This window comes from Salmo salar, chromosome 14, assembly GCF_965601325.2.
Source record: "Salmo salar chromosome 14, fSalSal1, whole genome shotgun sequence".
In the NCBI taxonomy this organism is placed as follows: Eukaryota; Metazoa; Chordata; class Actinopteri; order Salmoniformes; family Salmonidae; genus Salmo; species Salmo salar.
The window spans coordinates 26,620,410-26,636,226 of NC_138304.1; the positions used below are offsets into that span (position 1 = coordinate 26,620,410).

Below are 15,817 nucleotides of genomic sequence, written 5' to 3' on the forward strand. Positions count from 1 at the left end.
GGGGGCAGGAGAAAGATGAAACAATCACTTTCATTACCACACTCCTCCATACCCCATGTGGTGTGCTAGTTCAGACTGTCTATCTCTCCCCCTTAAACAAATTCCATTTTTTTCTTTCCCACCCATAAGTCAATATTTTTTGGCCGAAATAGCAGATGTTTAATCTAGTTGTGGGATCAACCTTTTCTCCCTCATTTCACATAGTAACCCTACCCTGGCTCTCCTCTCCAGGCGATATGTCTGAACAGACAGAACATTTGTTCAAGGTGGAGCTTCCTGGCATTCGTTACCCCGCATCATAAAGTTGTTTCATAATCTACATTCACGACCACATTCGTGAGCATAGTCCTCTAGTGTGTGTGTGTGTGTGTGTGTGTGTGCTTAATTGCCTGGTGCTGGTAGTAGTGTGTAGTACTATTAGCTGTGTTTTGTGTTTACTGGAGTGGCCAGTGTTTGTCTAACTGCCAGCCAGGTCCTAGTCTGAGGTTTAAAAACCTATATTTTTAACAAAGGGGCAGCTAGTCAGCCCAGAGCCCAAACGAAAGCCTTTGTTTTGACTTCCTCCTATTCATTCACTTCGGTAAAGAAAAAAATGTATAATTGAAAAACATCCTCACTTCTCACAAGGAAGGAAAAGAAGAAAAGGTTTATTTGAGTGAGGACCCTTTTGAAAGCAGGCTTTTATGTACCTGGAGAGTTGTTGCTGTATTCCCCAGCTAACTCAATCAAGGACGGACAGCGACGTGTGCCAAGTCAGGCGGGTCCAGCTGGCGCTTGCCCATGCTTTTGTTTTAACATGCTCAGTATTCAGTCCACGGCACACATTGTTGTTAGCGTTCACTGTCTTTTTGTGATGGCAACGACCTTGATGTGAGGAGGGAAGGAGGGACTGGGAGGAGGTGAACCGAACAGCCTGTATTGAAACTAAGCCATGTTGATGAGATGAGCCACTGTGGTTTAGGGCACCGGAAGGAAACCACATTACTACTGCCTGAAGCTAGTGAAGGTTATTACTAGTTACTAGTCCTCAGACAGCTTAAGTATTTAAAAAAGAGGATGAGGATAGCCTAACCTTTCAATAACCTGAAAGTCCTCAGCGTTTCTGATGCCACTTCCTTTGGGGTTAGCTTATGTCTGTGTGACACTGGCTGGAAAACATCTCCATCCACTGCAGTGTGATTGCTATGGGTCTTTAAGCACGGAAGGTTATTACACGCTAAAGAGACAGAATGGCAGGAGAAAAGTTTGTCTATTTAATTATTCAGTGGAGAGGAGGCGGGTTCAAGCCAGCTCAGAGGAGTTGTTTGGTTGGCCGTCTCTCTGTGCGGTGTCCTCTGGTAGGCGAGGCTCTTTAACCAGTCTGGAGTGCTACTTTATGAATATTCACCCCAGCATCCCTGGTGACCAAGGCAGTGTTTTAAATCTACATAATTTGTCTTTAAGTGCCTTTCAGACGGCTTTTTCCTTTCTGTTGCTCTCCGGAAAAGGAGCCATGCTTATTAATCAAGCTCTCTTTGTGAGAGAAGGCTGCGGCTGGTCCAAAAGCTACTCAAACGCTCCCGCTGGATGAAGCCAAAGGCCATTTTTAAAGCACTTGTATCAATGTCCATTCTCTTCACGTACAGTTTAAATGAGATACACTACATGGCTAAAAGTATGGGCATTAATATGGAGTTGGTCCCCCCCTTTGCTGCTATAACAGCTTCCACTCTTCTGGGAAGGCTTTCCACTAGATGTTGGAACATTGCTGCTGGAACTTGCTTCCATTCAGCCAGAAGAGCATTAGTGAGGTCGGGCACTGATGCAGTGGTGTAAAAATACTTTTTAGGTATCGTTACTATTTGTATTTTTGGCTACTTTTACTTCACTACATTTCTAAACAAAATGATGTACTTTTTACTCCATGCATTTTTCCCTGACACCCAAAAGCACTTGTTACTTTTTCAATGCTTAGAGGGACAGGAAAGAAAACATCCCTGGTCACACCTACTGCCTCTGATATGGAGGACTCTGTAAACACAAAATACTTCATTTGGCTATCAGTTAAAAAAATAACATTGTGCTGTCTGATCTTATTATTATAAGCAATTTGAAATTATTTTTACTTTTGATACTTAAGTATATTTAAAAACGCTTACTTTGTCTTTTACTTAAGTAGTACTTTTCTTGGTGACTTTAACTTGAGGCATTTTCTATGAAGGTGTCTTTTACTCAAGTATGACAATTGGGTACTTTTTCCACCACTGCACTGATGTTGGGTGATTAGGCCTGGCTTGCAGTCGGCATTCCAATTCATCTCAAAGGTGTTGGATGGGATTGAGGTCAGGGTTCTGTGCAGGCCAGTCAAGTTCTTCCACATCGATCTTGACAAACCATTTCTGTATGGACCTCGCTTTGTACACGGGGGCATTGTCATGCTGAAACAGGAAAGGGCTTTCCCCAAACTGTTGTCACAAAGTTGGAAGCACAGAATTGACTAGCCTAAACCATGAAAAACAGCCCCAGACCATTATTCCTCCTCCACCAACCTTCAGTTGGCACTATGCATTGGGGCAGGTAGCGTTCTCCTGGCATCCCCAAAAACCCAGATCCATCCGTTGGACTGCCAGATGGTGAAGTGTGATTTATCACTCCAGAGAACATGTTTCCACTGCTCCAGAGTCCAGTTTTACACCACTCCAGCCGACGCTTGTTATTGCGCATGGTGATCTTAGGCTTGTATGCAGCTGCTCGGCCACGGAAACCCATTTCACGAACCTCCCGACAAACAGTTCTTGTGCTGACGTTGCTTCCAGAGGCAGTTTGGAACTCGGTAGTGAGTGTTGCAATGGAGAACAGATGACTTTTACGTGCTAAGCACTTCAGCCCTCAGCGGTCCTTTTCTGTGAGCTTGTGTTGCCTATCACTTCACGGCTGAGCCGTTGTTGCTCCTAGACGTTTCCACTTCACAATAACAGCACTTACAGTTGACCAGAGCAGCTCTAGCAGAGCAGAAAGTTGCCGAACTGACTTGCTGGAAAGGTGACATTCTATGACTGTACCACTTTGACACTCACTGAGCTCTTCAGTACGGGCCATTCTGCTGCCAATGTGTGTCTAATTTTATACCCCTGTCAGCAATGGGTGTGGCTGAAATAATAGCCAAATCCACTCATTTGAAGGGGTGTCCACATACTTTTGTGATCATTGGAGTACGGGTGGAGAGAATGGTAGGTGCTGGATGTGTATAGTGCAGTGCGTATTTGAATTACTCAAATGATAAAAGGCACTTGTTCTAGCTTTTCTAATGATGTTTGAGGCTCCCTCCCTCCTTCCCACACTGCAGCATGACACACACTGCTCAGCTCTTGGATTTCAACACTGGCCATGCTTGTTTTTACTGGCAACCCATTGTCTATACATTCAGAATTGTAAAGCTTGCATTATTGTTGGTTTAGTCTGAAGTTGTCTTTCTCCACTGGCCTATTGTTTTTTGGGGTGTGCCTATCAATACAGGCATCGCAGCCTAATGGGCACTGAATGCAACCCACCCCCTCACTCTCAATCTGCCACCCCTGATGACATGGCCTCTGTCTGCCGTGAATGGAGTGCCACGGAAAGCCTCTATTTACCATAGGGCGCCTCTGCTTTGTAGGCGGTCTATGTGGAAAGGAGGACAGAGAACGAAAGAGTAAGCAGAACCTAGACAACATACCACCCAACACTCGTATCATGGCTCAGGCTCACGCGCTCTGTAGATGTTGAGGTTCCTCATCCATGTCTCATGGACTTCTGTTCACGTTGTTTTCTGAACGTTGGGTCAGTATGAAAATGGGGAAATCGAAGGAAAGTTTCCACAGGACTTTGTAGATGGATACAAAGGTAGACAGAGAATTCTGTCTCCATGCAGGCTAGTTTCTACTAATGACCGTCCCTCTGTCCGGATGGAATTTGGTACTTTAGAATGTGGGTCCATTGAGTGGGCTGGCTTTATGTGTCTCTCAGCGCTTGCCTTAGAGGGGCTGTCACTGGTGAGCTGCTCTTTTCAGAGTGTCAGGGCCATGTGAATGAATCATGGCTGTCTAGGGATAGGGCCTTTTCTTTGTAAACATAGCAGAGCCAAAGTGCATTGTGGTATTGTTTACTGAGCCTTTTATTCTGCGCATGTGTGAACGCTTGACATTATTTGGTGCGGGCCTGAATGAGCTGGTGTCCCCCAGGTTATTGAGCTGACTTGTTTTTTGGGCTTTAGAATAAACTGACAACAGAGACAAGTTCACTGTTCTCAGTTTTACATTGTGGACTGATATTTCACTTACTGAAACTGCCGGCAAATATCAACAATATGTAAGGTCGGTTTAGTGCGGAATTACTGTCGGAATGTTTCACCGCAGTGCTAGGTAACCGTGGGGGATTGTGTTCCAAGCGCCATCAATGTCCTTTGGCACCTCCTATCTTATTTCTGTTCTTCTCTTCCTCCTCCTCCTCTTTCTTTGCCATGCAGCATCTCAGTGGCAGCAGCAGTGGTTTCCGGGGCCCTGCTTCCAAGCTGACGCCCGCTAACCGCTGTTTAGGCTTTGTGGGCAACAATGGCAGGCCAGGCCTCTGCCTGAGGCCTAGACAGACCCGGCGAGAACAAAGGGTCCTTGTGAATCCTGGGCCCAGTGGGCAGCCGGTGCAGGGGGAATAAAGCAGGTCACAGTGAGATTAAGACTGCACTGTGTGCATGTGGAGGGGAGCGGGGAGCGAGCGCATCATTGGGCTTTTTGCAGGGTGCGTGCCAGCTCACAGTCCCCTGAAAGAAAGGAAGGGAGGGGTGAAAGAAGACGGCCTAGAGAAGGGGGCAGACAATGGAGGGGTTTGAGTTGGAGGGGGAATAAGGGGAGGAGTGGTAATTAGAGATGCCGCCATTACATTGCCTCGCTTCTGCTGATCTGAAGCCTGTCTTTACAGAACACATCTCACCTTCAAGGTCCCAGGCAGCATCATAATGCATGCAAGACAAAGCTTCACATCATGCCCCATCCTTTGTTTTCAGGCCCTCTGGTTTTGTCACGGTCCATATGCTATGCTTGGCTTGATGAGCATTTTATGAAGTCGACCAGAAGCCCAATTGCGGATCGGCGATTGCTAGCTTGTTATTGGACCAATGGAGATGTCATCTCGCCTCAGCCGTACATTTGTTCTTAACGGCCGTGTCATTATGTCTGTTGTTGTACGAGAGAAATGGTTTGGCGTGTGAGGTGGGATGAGGTTGGAGTCTCGACAATCTCCCGGCGTATTTAGACTTTCTAAGCTTCTTATAAAGTTCTTGTCCATCTGAGACTGGTTTCCAACTCAAGGTAACTAACTTTTGTTAGAAATGTAGATTATAAAACTGAGCGTACAAAACATTAGGAACACCTGCTCTTTCCATGACATATACTGACAAGGTGAAAACTATGATCCCTTATTGATGTTAAATCCACTTCAATCAGTGTAGAGGAGACGGGTTAAATAATGGCTTAAAAATCATGAGACCATTGAGACATAGATTGTGTATGTGTGCCATTCATAGGGTGAATAGGCAAGACAAAATATTCAAGTGCCTTTCAACGGGGTATGGTAGTAGGTGCCAGGCGCACCGGTTTGAGTGTGTCAAGAACTGCAACGCTGCTGGGTTTTTCAAGAATGGTCCACCACCCAAAGCACATCCAGCCAACGTGACACAACTGTGGGAAGCATTGGAGTCAACATGGGCCAGCATCCCTGTCGAAGGCTTTCGACACCTTGTAGAGTCCATGCCCCGAAAAGTTGAATGTTTTGCTTTGTCAACAGAACAAACATTAACTTCAGAGCCTGATTCTGTCTTTAGTCACTTGCCATTCTTTGCACATTTTCACATCGTTGACGGCAATGTTTTGCTTTTGTGAGTTTTATGAAATATAAGCCTCTTAATGCTCAGTTATCTAGCTCTGCAGACCGTGCTTCAAGAACAAACACGCCTCAAAAGAGGCATTGTGCCGCTCTGACTGCTCCTTGTCAACCGCAACAAGATGGCGGCAGATGGTTTCGTGCGTGCTTGCGTAGTTAACAGGAATCCTTACATTTTAAGGGTACGCATGACAAAGGGCCAACGTGCCTTAAAAGATGAGCGATCCAGCGTTAGATGGGTGCATTAGGGGCCATTCTGTAGAGACTGGAGAGACTAGAGGTGGTTGACATGAGCATCGTGGCATGGTAGTGTTGAGGGGCTGAGCTGGCCTGATCTATCAGTAATTGGGGGATAAATGCAGCTTTGTGACCTTTTGGGAGCTGTCAGCTTCTGTTCTGCACCCTAGCTGCCCCTCAGCTAACCGCGGCGCCGTCCCTCCACACACAACGCCAAGGCACAATGCGAGGTACGCAAACAAAGGCTGCAAAACACCAGATCTCTATCTTTTTTATTTTCTTTTTGGCCTTGGGTAAGAGGTTTACACACACACACACACACACACACACCACACACACACACACACACACAGGAGGGAGAGAAGGCTGGCCAGCTTTCTGTACACACCACCAGTGCTGTACTGTGCATTGATTGGAATAATCCAGGTGTTTGTTTCTGAGGAACATTGGATAAACATATATTTTTTCCCCCCTTTTGCAACGCCATTCAAGGGGAATTAAATTTACCCCCAACACACGAGGAACCTTCACTGTTGTTGCCCCGCTACAATGTCTTAACTTGGTTGAGGAAAGGGGTTTGAATATATGCTTTCTCAACTCTGCTTTTTGAATGGCAGGCATGAAGACCTTGAACTTCTTCTCTTTTTATTTTATGTACCTTTTATTTTACTAGGCAAGTCAGTTAAGAACAAATTATTATTTTCAATGACGGCCTAGGAACAGTGGGTAGAACGACAGATTTTTACCTTGTCAGCTCAGGGATTTGATCTTGCAACCTTTCGGTTACTAGTCCAACGCTCTAACCTCTAGGCTACCTGTCTCCCTCTAGCTCTCATATTTCTCTCTTCCTCTAAGGCTTCTCTCCTGCCTGCATCTATGAATGGTCAGCAGTAGAATAGACTCCAGCCAGGTCTGGTTTGCATCAGGTGCTGAACGATTGTTCTGATCTTCCCCAGTGCTGCGTTGCTAGCTAATGCTAATGCTAATGCTACCAACCCAACGACTGGCCTACAAGCTTAATACACATCACAAGGTATTTGGAAATTGGCTGAGGCATCTTATCTTAGATTTCCATAGACGTCAGTGCCTGTGTTTTAAGGGACGCCCAGTGAAAGGGAGTTGATTAAACATTTTTCCCTCTGTTCCATGCCATATAATTCCAGCGAATCAGAAATAAATTGAATGTGATCATGACAAATGTTAATATTAACCTTTTATTTGAACAGGGTGCCATTGAGACCAAGTCTCTTTTTTTTCTCAATGAGCCCTGCACAATACAAACACACACATCAACACAAAATACTTCAATTACAAAACATGATCATAAAAACACACACACACTATCTTCACTTCCAGTAGAGCATTCCCCACATGGCTCCCAGTGCTGGGGCCATGATGGTGCTGTTGGGAAATCACAAATGAATCAATCAGGCCTTTATCTGCTCAGCGGAGCCGGGGCCTTGTGTGATACTGAATGTACATATACATGCGTGTTGTGTGGAGATGGACTGGTGGGGGGCAGGGGTGGCTGTGTTAACCTCCTTGCTGCTGGAACAGATGGAGGGTGGGCTGGGGTAATCTGGGCTGGGGCTGGGGTAGGCTGGGTACAGAGAGGGGGGTCCTAGGCTGTACTGTGTGTGCTGTGTTGGCCCTGCCCCAGCTCCCTGCCTGCCTGCCTGCCTGCCTGCCTGCCTGCCTGCCTGCCTGCCTGCCTGCCTGCCTGCCTGCCTGCCTGCCTGCCTGCCTGCCTGCCTGCCTGCCTGCCTGCCTGCCATACAGATCTCCAGCTCAGCCTCCACGGCTGATTAGAGGTTAATGGTTTAAGAGTGGGGAGGGACTGCCCTCTGATTGGTTGGCGGGTCCCGCGTGGGCGGGCCGGCGGAGTGGCAGATGGTGCAGACCCAGTGAGTGGAGCGGTGAGGGAGGGACTGCCCTCTGATTGGTTGGCGGGCCGGCGGAGTGGCAGATGGTGCAGACCCAGTGAGTGGAGCACATATATGAATGGTGGTATTACAAATGTTGTATGTTAGATAGTGGTGTAATAATGTTATCTACTGTTTTATTGTTTTTACCTTAATTTGTTTGGACCCCAGGAAGAGTTGACTTGGCAGCAGCTGATGAGGATCCTTAATAAATACAAATGAGGGGGTTCTCTCTCTCTCTCTCTCCTATCCTCATTTCTTTCGTTCCCTTCCTCGCTCACCTGCTATGGAAGGCCTACGCGTATAACCTCACCGCTGCATCCAGCGAGCAGCCATCGCTGCAGTAGACAGATGGTTGGTGGATGAGTCTAAAAGCCCAGGCTAGCCCAGGCTGAGGGAGCTGCATTACCAGCATCCCCCTCAGATTAATTATGACTATTAGACACTGCAGCGTACGGATCAATGAGCTGATCTCCGCCGTCTCAATGTCTTACTGCCTAATTCCGCCTAGCTCCTACTCAGACATATCAGGACTCGTACCTATAGAGGCTTAAACCAAGTCGCTTGAGATGGATGGATGGATGGATGGTATAAAGTGTAGATGGATTGATGAAAGGAACCCCCTCCCTTCCCTGGCTCACTCATATTGTTCATGTAGCATTCATGCAGGCTGCATCCTTCAAGCTCTTCCCCCACCTCACAGCTCTTCCCCAGGGGCAGACAACCATGTGCTTCTGCTCAGGATCAAATCAGCTTTGTGGGGCTGGCAGCGCTCCCAGAACCATACATTAATTTATCTGATTAGGGGCTTTACCCACCCGGCCCCTCGATTACAACAGTACCGAATAACCAAAGATAAAAAATGCTATATCTAACTGTGTTGCTGTGATGGTTTTGCGTATCTCTGTCATAATGAACAAAGCCAGTGTGGTGAGAAGGGTAGTGAGGTGTGATATCACAGCCCCAGTCGTGTTCTGGAACAGAGAAAAGGGAGGTTCAGGGAGATGGTGATTTACACTGCAGTGCCAAGAGTCTCTTACTGTAGTTAGTGCTGCAGTGACTAAGGCGGGCGCCACGCTAATTCATCTGCACTCTGCTACCCCTGGCCCGGTCTCTGACGTAGGCCTCACCTGTTTTTCTATAGCCACTTCTCTCTCCGTGCTGTTTTGGTCCAGGCCCACACAAGCTTGTATACGTTAAACATTATGCCACATGGTCCCTCCTCCCCCTCACCTCTTCCTGCTCCTCGTCATCCCTCCCCAACCTCCAAAATCAGCTGTCCTCTTCTATGCCGGCTGGCCATGGAATCCTGCTGGGACTCTTCAAGGAGCCAATTGCTAGTTGCGACGGAGTGACAGTCTGACCCATATTAGCAGTGGCAGTGTGTTGATTACGACTGACTGACTGACTGACTGACTGACTGACTGACTGACTGACGCAGCAGCAGTGTCTTGTGACTGAACTGTCACCTACACTCCTTTTGCTGACGACACCCAGACCCTCCTTCTCAGGCCACACACACACACCTCATCTAGAAGAGCATCAGTGTTTACAGGGTCTGGGCCAGGTACAGGCAGGACACATACACACAGTGCCGAAGGAAGGCGGATTGAAAGAAGAGTGGGATTGCATTTCTCTGAGCTTCTAGAGAAGGACCATAAAGAAAAGAGCAGCGGAAAGTGACGGCAGGATCACATTCAGCATCGTGGCCGGCCAACAAAAGACGAGTCGAGGGGGCGGGGGTTGGGGTGGCTGGGTTAAAACGGGAGCCCCTGGCTGAAAGGCGAGGAGGACCCTTCACGTCCATCAGCGGCAGATGCCTGGCCCTCTACTGAAGGGAGACGTGTGAAAGGAGATGAGGAGCCATCCTACCTGCCCCTCATAACCCCAGCAGCAGGCTGTGGCCTCCTAGTCATCACCCCCAGCACGGGCCCCTTACTGCAGTCTGCACCCACTCTGCATACACTGACTGACCACAGAGGTGAGAGAGGCCCCTGGGTCTAATTAATGACTCTGTAGAAGACCTGCATAGGTGGAACATTGTAGCAGTACTCATTGTTGTCAGGCCTTGTTTATTTTTCTGGTTAAAGAGACCTCTTGATATGATTCTAAACCCCATGCAAGTCTCTTCTAAGGAAACTGCCGAAGACAGTGATGGCCGTCAGCAGTATTCCATGTACGTGTTTCAATTCATAAGATCACGTTTGTTCTGTAAACAAAACCTTTCGGTGCAGCAGTTCTTCCCTCTCATCAGCTCTCTGGGAGCTAGAGCCCATCTCTTCAGAGCTGTAAGACAGAGCATTAAAACGCATTAGTCACCTCCTCTCTGTGTTGTCCACCCCGATGTCGTCCACTTCGATTGCTCACTGTTACGTCAAACAGAGCTTCCATAGAGGAGCATGGTGATGAGCAGTAACAGAGATGACATGAGGGGTGACATGAGGAGAACAAAGTCCTGTTTAGTAACAGAGATGACCTGTTTTTCCCCTTCGTCTCTGGTGAGTTCATTAGGATTGTTGGAATGTTTCAGCATGGGTTTGTAACATTATTAGTTAGGTTAAGGTTATGACATACGTACTGTAGGTCTGCTGTGAAATAACTCAAATCCTTACAACATGAGAACTACCATTCTCCAGTTGAGTCTATTCATCTGCTGAAAAACGCAGATTATCAGAAAGAATAGTCTCCCACATCTTACTAGTTCACTACTTTGTTCACTACTTTGTTCCCTTGTTTCTGTCACACTGATATACAGCACCAGTTTTACAAGACTGCCTTGGAAATGGACAAGAGCGTACTTGTACAGTACAAGATTTGATTGCCGATGCCTCGAAGAAAAATGTACGCGGTAAACACAAGTCCGCTATTTTCTTCAATGCATCGTTGTCTTTCACCAAATTCACTTTGAACTCTGCATTGTGCTGCGAGTAATTTGCAACACATAGGGGTAGCCCCTTTGCTTTCCTTTTCTTTTATCAAAATGAAAACAGACATCACCATAAACTCCCCTTAATCAGATGGGCCTGTGGTTTTGGCTCTGCCTGAAAGGGCTTGGCAGTAAATTGGACGTTGCGTTTCTTTCCCCCGGAGAAAGAAAAAAAAGAACTGGGAAAGAGGGGGGCTAGTTTCTCAGAAGAACTCGTCTGGAAAAGCCTTTTGTGGGATTTGGCAAGAGAACGGCAGGCTTTACTCATGCTTATTAGGCACCCCTGTCTCACTACTCTAACCCTAGAATGAATTGTGTTTGTGTGTGTGTTAGGCATTCCAGGTCTGTTACAGTTCACTCGCTATGATGGCAGTGATCTTCTGCTAGCCAGACAGACAGGAACCCATTTGGCGTTAATTAGCTCAGCCTCGACTTGCTGAGCTCACTAAGTTTTATTTATATATATATATATAAAATCATCAGCGGTGTGTGTGTAGTGTAGTGTACCCTCTGTCCTGTGTGTACTATGGGTAGTCATGTATGGAACCGTAGCCATGCAGCCAGTGAGCATAGAAATGAAATGAGTAGAGTGTGTTTAAGGTCAGAACATGCCCCCGAAGTGTGTGTGTGTGTGACTGTAGCAGGCCTGGTTGCTATGGTTTAGTGTGGTACTGTGATATAGTAATCCATCTCTGTTCTCCCAGCCCCCTCTCTGGGCCTCCCTCCATCATTAATAATTTACCAGTCAAAGTGAGCTGCCAGACTTTCTATCAGACACACACTTCCCTTTCCCATCCCCCTGCTGCATGCGCTCCCTTTCTCCCCTCCCTTTGGCCCTCACAGACCGAATGACTGACTTCAAGCCACAAATATGTCACCAGCTAGCAGGCAGGAGCATTTCCTTTTGAAAAGCTGTTTCATGCGGTCCAGACGTATTTAACTAGTATCAGCTTTCTACTTCACTATCTTATCTACTCCCTTTTTGTAGTTAACTGATAAGAGAATCCATTTCTTTTCGAGTCCCTTTTATGAACTGTAACCTGCCCTCGCTGTTTTTATTATTCTATGACCATTGTGTTACGTGGCTTGAACTTCTACCTTCCCGTGAACTGATATTGATACTGCTACCTCAATCCCAGAGTGCTTTGGGGTAGATAGTTTTTTTCTTCATTGGTGCTCTCTTTGTAAAGGTTAACTATCACATAGTGCTACGCAGGATGCTTTCTATGGGTTTGTGGGTATGTTGCCAGAAAGGTTTGATAACCCCTTCATTGCTCGTGTGACTTTTTTTAGGGTGCTGAGTCACAACTGTCCTTCATCTGAACTAAAGGGGAAGGTGTGAAATCACAGCTGTCATTTAAATGTTGATCAAGTCTGCTGACACCAGTCTTCTCTCTCTGTCTCTCCAGGTTTCCACCTCAGTGGCACGGTCATGGAGCCCGCCTCCCAGTCGGAGCCTGAGGTCACCCACAAGGTGGCCATCAGCTTCGACCGCTGCAAGATCACCTCGGTCACCTGCGGCTGCGGCAACCGCGACATCTTCTACTGCGCCCACGTGGTGGCCCTGTCCCTGTACCGCATCAGGAAGCCGGAGCAGGTCAAGCTGCGGCTGCCCATCTCAGAGACCCTGTTCCAGATGAACAGAGACCAGCTACAGAAGCTGGTGCAGTACCTCATCACAGCCCACCACACAGAGGTGCTGCCCACCGCCCAGAAACTGGCCGACGAGATCCTCTCATCCAACTCTGAGATCAACCAGGTCCATGGTAAGAAAGACATGTTGTTGGACATAACATAAGGTCCCTCTGTTCACGTTTTGTTGACCAGTTTGTTCACATTTAGCACCGGTGTGTAGACCTGGAATGCCAGGGTCTCAGAGCCTATAGGACCTACAAGTCACAAGATGGCCACATATTGTGCTTCACCCAGAGCCTCTGCCAATCCCTTACACTCCTTAGTTTCACCCCAATCATCCTCTAGTGGGCTTGAACAGCAAGGTGGACCCAGTCTGGCAGAGCCCTGATTTGCAGTACCAAAAGTAGCAGCGAGGACTCAGAGGCTTCAAACAGCCTGCTGGTGCTTTGCATGTCTGAACGTCTGAAAAAGAGTCAAATGAAGAAAGTCAGTCAGACTCCGAGCTAACGTTCTAACGTTCTACCTCGGCATGAACCCCCCCCCCCCCCCCCCCGTTATCCTCCTAGTCTGTAAAACAGAGGAACTCTGCAGTCTGCCATCTTTCCACATCACTCTCTAAATATTTACCCACCCCAGCCTCTTAACAAAGAAGTCCATCTCCCAGTCTCCAGGTTGTTTGCTGTGGGGAGTCAGTGGGTTGAAGTAGGAGCCCCCCTTGACAATGCTATGTGTTGGGGCTTTGATTGTGGAATGTGAACGTTCGGATGCAACAGTGCCTTGGCAGGACTTCAGTTGGTAGTTCTAGGCAGATCAAATGGGTGTTGGGGATACCTATAGGACACCAACACACCTAGGGTTCACCCTCTGTTCCTGTTCTTTAGGTGTTTGCTTAATTAGAAAAATATTGAACAAAATCCTGGTTTGATGTCTTATGAGGTTAGTTTTGAGGTGGGACTGATATAAGGCATGTTTTTGGAGCCTAGCTTCTGGTTATGTGTTTAATTAGTCTTTGGTCTGACAGTGTCTTTCTGTTTGTCTTTCCAGGGGCCCCGGACCCCACGGCAGGGGCCAGCATCGACGACGACAACTGCTGGCACCTGGACGAGGAGCAGGTCAGGGAGCAGGTCAAACTGTTCCTGTCCCAGGGAGGGTACTATGGCTCTGGGAAGCAGCTCAACTCCATGTTCGCCAAGGTACGCCTGTCTGTCTGTCTCTGTCTGAACATTCAGTATCAAAATCAATCCCGGATGGGGCCTCCCAAGTGGCACAGTGGTCTGAGGCACTGCATCGCAGTGCTAGCTGTGCCACTAGAGATTCTGGGTTCGAGTCCAGGCTCTGTCGCAGCCGGCCGTGACCGGGAGACCCATGGGGCGGCGCACAATTGGCCCAGCTTCGTCTGGGTTAGGGGAGGGTTTGGCCGGCAGGGATGTCCTTGTCCCATCGCGCACTAGTGACTCCTGTGGCGGTCCGGGCGCAGTGCAAGCTGACACGGTCGCCAGGTATACAGTGTTTCCTCCGGCACATTGGTGCGGCTGGCTTCCGGGTTAAGCAGGCATTGTGTCAAGAAGCAGTGTGACTTGGCTGGGTTGTGTTTCGGAGGACGCACGGCTCTCGACCTTTGCCTCCGTACGGGAGTTGCAGCGATGAGACAAGACTGTATCTACCAATTGGATACCACGAAATTGGGGAGAAAAGGGGTAAAAGAAACAAAAATATCACTGTATATTACTGTCTATTAATAAAAGTTTTCTGTAGGTGCGGGAGATGCTGCGGATGCGTGACTCTAACGGTGCCAGGATGTTGACCCTAATCACTGAACAGTTCATGGCCGACCCTCGCCTCGCTCTGTGGCGGCAGCAGGGGACAGGCATGACAGACAAGTGCCGGCAGCTATGGGACGAATTGGGTAAGTCCCTCTCACTTTCTTAAATGTACAGTGTAGAGGTCCAATTCACACAAAACACAGTTCTAGGTGATTATGAGTGGCTATTAGCGCCTATGTTCTGCATTACAATGCATTGCAGAAGGCTATACATGCATACATAATGCATTATGAAGAGGGTATTCATAGAAATGGTAACTGACCAACTGTCTCATTGCTGCTTGGATATTATTGATTTGCTTCCGTTTAAAACCTTGTCCAAAGCACTGTGGGTACTGGCAGGTACTGAAACACAGCTGGAAAACCTTGCTGCTAAAAGAGCAATTCCAAACGGAATGTGGCCTCACCACTTCGATCAGCACAGCTATGTAACTATTACCTAACTGTAAAGCCACCATGGTGTGTGTGTGTGTGTGTGTGTGTGTGTGTGTGCTGCGACCTGCCCGTTAAATCCCCATGCGTGTGGCCATATCAGTGGGTCAGTCGGTGACTGTGCAGCAGTGCATACATCATGGCCAAGCACTCACCTCGATTGGGATTGCATGAAAAAGGGCTGGGATCAATGGGGTTTTCAACCTCCCTAGTATTGATCGGGACATTTTAATGGGGTCGATGACGGCACACTACACATCCTGAGGAAGTTCATTGGAGAGCAACAGTAGAGCAGAGAGAGGTTTGCTGTGCCCCTCTCCTCCGCAGGATAAACCCCGGCTCAGGGGTTATGTTTAGTTACCAGGGTGCGACAGGACAGGGCTCTCTGATTGGCTAGGACTGCCACAGGCTGTCAGCATGATCACCAAAGTGCCCAATCAAAGGTGGTGGTGGTGTTGGAGGGTTTCAAGCGACCGTGCTGCACTAATGGGCTGTTAGTGCCAGAAGCTGTCAGTGTGATCAGGAGTGAGCACCCTAACAAAGTGCTCTGAAACGAGGGTTTAAAAGGAAGCAAACAGAAGGGGGTGAATTCTGGTCATGTATTACCTGGTGATGGGGTAGTGAAAGGAACTGAACTAGTTTACCCCTCACATTCCTTAGGCTGTACTAAAGATCTGTCACATGTCCCAATATACCCTGGGTCTTTTGATTTAAAAATTAGACTTTAATACAGTCCAACCTGGGTTACAAATTACTTTTATGGCTCGCGTGCAATATTAACGTAGGAGGACTCTATGCTGGATTAAAAATGCTTTCTGTATTGTATAGGTCCTCGACTCCTCACTCCTCCATACCCAAATATACATTAACATAGGATAATGAACTGCTGTTATGACTCCTCCTCCATACCCAAATATACATTAACATAGGATAATTAACTGCTGTTATGGC

General features: G+C 47.6%; 1 protein-coding gene across 3 annotated transcripts in view; it reads left to right on the forward strand.

Moving 5' to 3' along the window:
• The window catches only part of zswim5 (zinc finger, SWIM-type containing 5), a 57,262-nt gene that overhangs the window by 29,359 nt on the left and 12,086 nt on the right, over positions 1-15,817 (forward strand). For all 3 annotated transcript variants that reach the window (XM_014140442.3, XM_014140444.3, XM_014140443.3), the window contains exons 2-4: positions 12,387-12,743; positions 13,657-13,805; positions 14,368-14,518. In XM_014140442.3, the coding sequence (XP_013995917.1) occupies positions 12,387-12,743; positions 13,657-13,805; positions 14,368-14,518 (657 nt within the window). The remainder of the gene's footprint in view (positions 1-12,386; positions 12,744-13,656; positions 13,806-14,367; positions 14,519-15,817) is intronic.